Source organism: Austrofundulus limnaeus, unplaced genomic scaffold (assembly GCF_001266775.1).
Source record: "Austrofundulus limnaeus strain Quisiro unplaced genomic scaffold, Austrofundulus_limnaeus-1.0 Scaffold238, whole genome shotgun sequence".
Lineage (NCBI taxonomy): Eukaryota > Metazoa > Chordata > Actinopteri > Cyprinodontiformes > Rivulidae > Austrofundulus > Austrofundulus limnaeus.
Window position 1 is genome coordinate 848431 of NW_013952640.1, and position 4462 is coordinate 852892.

The 4462-nt window shown below is 35.5% G+C and overlaps 1 protein-coding gene across 1 annotated transcript in view; it reads right to left on the reverse strand.

The window, feature by feature from the left end:
* emc2 (ER membrane protein complex subunit 2) overlaps window positions 1-3090 on the reverse strand; it is a gene marked incomplete in the record, with an annotated part of 47778 nt that extends 44688 nt beyond the window's left edge. The window contains 1 exon segment of the mRNA XM_014020054.1: window positions 3006-3090. Within this exon segment, the coding sequence (XP_013875508.1) occupies window positions 3006-3045 (40 nt within the window).
* Window positions 3091-4462: the final 1372 nt, after the last annotated feature.

A 4462-nucleotide genomic window follows, 5' to 3' on the forward strand; every position in this document is an offset into this window, starting at 1 on the left:
GGTCCAAACAGCTTTGGCAGCAGCTCTGCTGGACTGTAATAGTGCCACTTGTCACCATCCTCATCTGGCCTTGTCCCCAGCATTTGGCTTTAAAGGAAAACAAAAATAAGTGAATATGTAACATTCTGCTTTATATAAACAACCTATCTCCCCTAAATTAATAACCATAGTTGGTACTGGCACTCCAAATGTAGAATTCTCTGTTGTTTATCTCCCCTCCCCCACTCAAATGCTTTGTTTGGGTGTGAAAAGAACGCGCTTAAAAATTCCACTCAGCTGTTTACAAGATACAGTGATTTTGGGTAAAACTTTTTCTTAATAAGGCCAGAAAAATGCAGAGAATTACGTACAGACATTTGTTGTTTTTCTAAACAAACTATTGTGTAATAAGAAGGTGGTGTGTTTTGAATCAATACAGAACTGACTGAGATCCACTGTTTACCGTTTTGTTTTGTTTTTACCAATGATTGCGTGTACCTACTTCTAAAAGTTACAGTGACTTTAGAAATGCTACAGATTTTACATTCCTGTTAAAATAATTAAAAATACCACTATAAACAGTAAACTAGTAGCCTACCTTTGTTTTAGAGAACCAGGAAATGTCCGGCTTCTGCTGCACATGTCGCCTCGTTCTCTTCATGTTTTCTTCGGTGAAAAATTATTTTCTTGCATTTCTAGGTCTTTCTTCTAGTTATCGTTATGATAAAATCACTTATCCTCCTACTTCGATCTCGCGCTGCGTCGAAATATTTTGAAAAAAAAGAAGGAATTGCGTCCCACCGCAGCCTCGCGTCTTATATAGGCGTGAGTCCACGAGGTGCCATAAAGCAGGCCAGGGTGTCGTCACACAGCCACAGGGCACCGTAAATCGATCCAGGGCATTGAAAAGATGCCCCAATGCCCCTCTGGCTAAAAGCCTGAGTAGGAGAGCGAAATCTTGACAGAAGAACAGACTGCGCGCAAAAGCTGCGGCGCGTGCAGCCTTTGTGGGGACTCTCCAACATCATGTCATGTCATGTGAACTCCCCACTGAGACGCAGAGATTCGTTTCTTAATATCAGCTATGAAATAAACAAAGATCTATGTTCTACCAACATTTAAGTTCCTCTGCGTTTACAGTAATTATCGTAATAAACTTGTGCGCAAAGTTAATATTTTCAGACTCAGAACGGATGGATCCGTTGCACAACACAGAAGCGCACACACACACACCGACACACAATCACTCGTTCTTTGCGTAATAAACACATTTTATTCCTATACTTACTTAGTATTTTTTTCTCACTCACATTATATTAAATTCATTATTTTCCTGACTTTAGAAATCATTTCTGATCGCGCAGGGATCAAACAAAAATGTCCTTCACACATGCAGGAAGTAATTTGCATCTGTTTAACATTTGTTAATGAAGGCGTGTCAGAGAAGGTGTCTCACGTGCACTCAGTTCCACTTTAATTGTGATGTACAAAAGAAATATGCGTGGATTCAGGCGTACGCATGGTTTGAAACATCTGGATTTTTTTGTGCATACGCCGTTTTCTGGATTTTACCATACGCCACGTTTCAGTAAGAAATCCATGCAAGGCTCTGTACATGAGGCCCCAGGTGAGGTGAGATGTGCACCACAGCTGGAACAGGAGGTGTGTCCACAGGAAGCTTAGATTAGTCAGCGATTATTTTTGTCACAACATCCAATCGACTAATTGGAAAAATAATCACAGGTTAGTCAACTATCAAAATAGTCATTAGTTGCAGCCCTACATAGTTGATGTGCTGAATAAATCTAGATAAAATTTGATTAAAACAAAAAACCGTATGTCTGAATAAAGCTGTTGATTATATTCACTTCCCGTTGACCTCACTATATACTGAGACAAATTAAACCTCAATTAATGCATAATTTAAGTTGGTTTGTAGTTTGAGATCTTTACATTAATATTGTAGTGTTATAAAACAGCATAAGCAGCCATTTTAAATGAATTTAAACAATTTTTAATGTTAGTCTACATTATTTTAAAATATATATATTTCCAATTCAAACATTTAAAAAAATTATAATCATATCAAAACTCCAGTTTTACTTGGTCTATAAACACAATTTGTTTAGCCTGAAAGTCTGTCCTTTTTACACAATTTTTCAACAGATTTTTATGGAGAGCAAGGACATGCAGGGGTCCAGGGACTCCAGGGGATTAATCTTCATAGGCTAAATACCACAATTAATAGTGATTGTTATTTATTTATTTATGTTTGGTTTGTTTGTAAATATTACCCAACCCTATACACAAAATGTTTTCTTTAAAATCTATTGTGGTAATGTACAGAACCAAAATTAGGAAAATGTTGTCTCTGTCCAAATAGATATGGACCAAACTGTATGTATGATTCAGCTTCACATCGGTTGTTATTGAGCGTAAATACAGTCAGTCCACTTTCATGCAGTGCACATAATACGTATCAAGCAGCGTTTAGTATCTTTCTGCTACAACATGTAGCAGAATTAGCTAAATATTTAGTTAGCCGAACTCATTTTAAGGATCACCTTGTCCCTAATCAGAAAACATAGGCTTATGCTGTAAAACCACACTGCTGCATTTAACATCACTCTATCAGCTACGTTGTATTCGAAAAAAGTAATCTGGAGCCGGTGTTGTACGAAATTCAGTTCCCCTGGGAAAATCTGTTTCCCCTGTGTTGGAAGCGCCTCCCTCATAGGATTGGTCTGACGTTTTGCCTGGACCAGTGTTTCTCTCTAAGGTTAACCACTAGTGGGGAACAGATTTTCACAGGGGAACTGAAATTCGCACAACACCAGCCGCGGTATCTTGACAGGTTAGCACAACTAGCTAACTAGCGTTGGCTAACTGCTTCAAAAGCTGACTTCTTCGGTCATAATTTGATGACAGCGGGGACTGTACGCTGCATTCCTGCCCGAAAAGTCTAGGAAGACCTGAAAAGAATATGAAACCTGACATTATCACAAAAATAAAGCCTATCGTCTTACCTTCCCATCCCACATCGTACATTTCTGAGACGGACGCCATCTTTTCTCATGCGTCAACACACGTCATGCCTGCGTGAAATTCGTGCCAGCTGTGTGAACACAAATCCTAAACCTAAAAAAAAGCCAGATAATGTGTGCTCTTTATTTAAGATTTTATAATTAATTTTTTGATAGATTTATTTTTAATCCCGCTGTCACTTTTAAATAAAACGGCTTTGTATATTCTATATAATTCACTAATTTGTACCATAAATGACGTTGTGTGGAGGTATGGGGCAATGCCTGTAAAACATAATTTCTATCTTCCTCTTACAGAAAAGAGCTGTTAGAGTTATTAGTGGAGCTGGATTCAGAGATCAGATCATACAAACCCAACATTTATAGAGTTGAACCAACTGAAGGTTAATGATTGCATTGAGTACAATATCTTAAAATCATGTAGGCTACAAAGAAAGCCCGTAAAAATATGTTGCCTAACAATATCAAAAACAGATTTATCAAAAGGGAAATTACATATAATTTAAAATGTGTTGAGACTTTTGAAAAACATAGATTCAGAACTGTGTTAAAGTCAAGATTTAATTTGCAATTAAGGGTGTTAGCTTGTGCAAAAGTCTCAATAGTGAGATTAAACAGTCAAAATATTTTTTTTGTACTGAAAATTTGAAAATTATTATGATGAAGTGTTATAAGATTGTCTAAAGTAATGTTTTGTTGTAATCTTGTGTGTTATTTTCTCCGTACGCTAATGGTGAACTTTTGAGTTGATGGTTGATTTTATTTTGCAAGTACAGGCAGATATGACGAGTTTGAACTTTCTGCTCCTTTTCATTCATGACTTTATTTAATTAAGTTTTTTTTTTACATTTTGATTTTATACGCCTCGTTTTTTAATGTTTTTTATTTTTTATTGTATGACTTGTTGTTTTGTATTCATATTACAATTTGTGATTGAAATAAACAAACAAAAAATACTTTGCCCTTTGTCCATTGCTGTTTTGTATTTTTAAGATTTCTATATCAGGTTATAAAAAAGGTAAGCATAAGCATGCACACAGCCAGATGTAGAAGTAATTGTAGTACAAGCACAAAACTATGACAAAGTATTAGGGCCACACAACGAGATTTAAAAAATAATTAAATTACGAGAATAAAATCATAGTATTAAAACATTAAAGTCGTATAAAAATAAAGACATAATATTATGAGAATAAAGTTGTAGTACAACGAGATTAAAGTCATAATATTATGAGATTAAAGTCATAATATTATGAGTTTAAAATCATAACACTATGAGAAAAAAAGTCATAATATTCTAGCCTTTACACAAAAAAGCGTGCAGTTACCACTGCATTAAAATGAGGAATGTTGAGCAACTTGTCAAGTTGTTAGTATTGCTTAAAATAGTTAATCTTTTAGCATATTAGCATCAAATTACCAGAAATTGTGCGAATGTC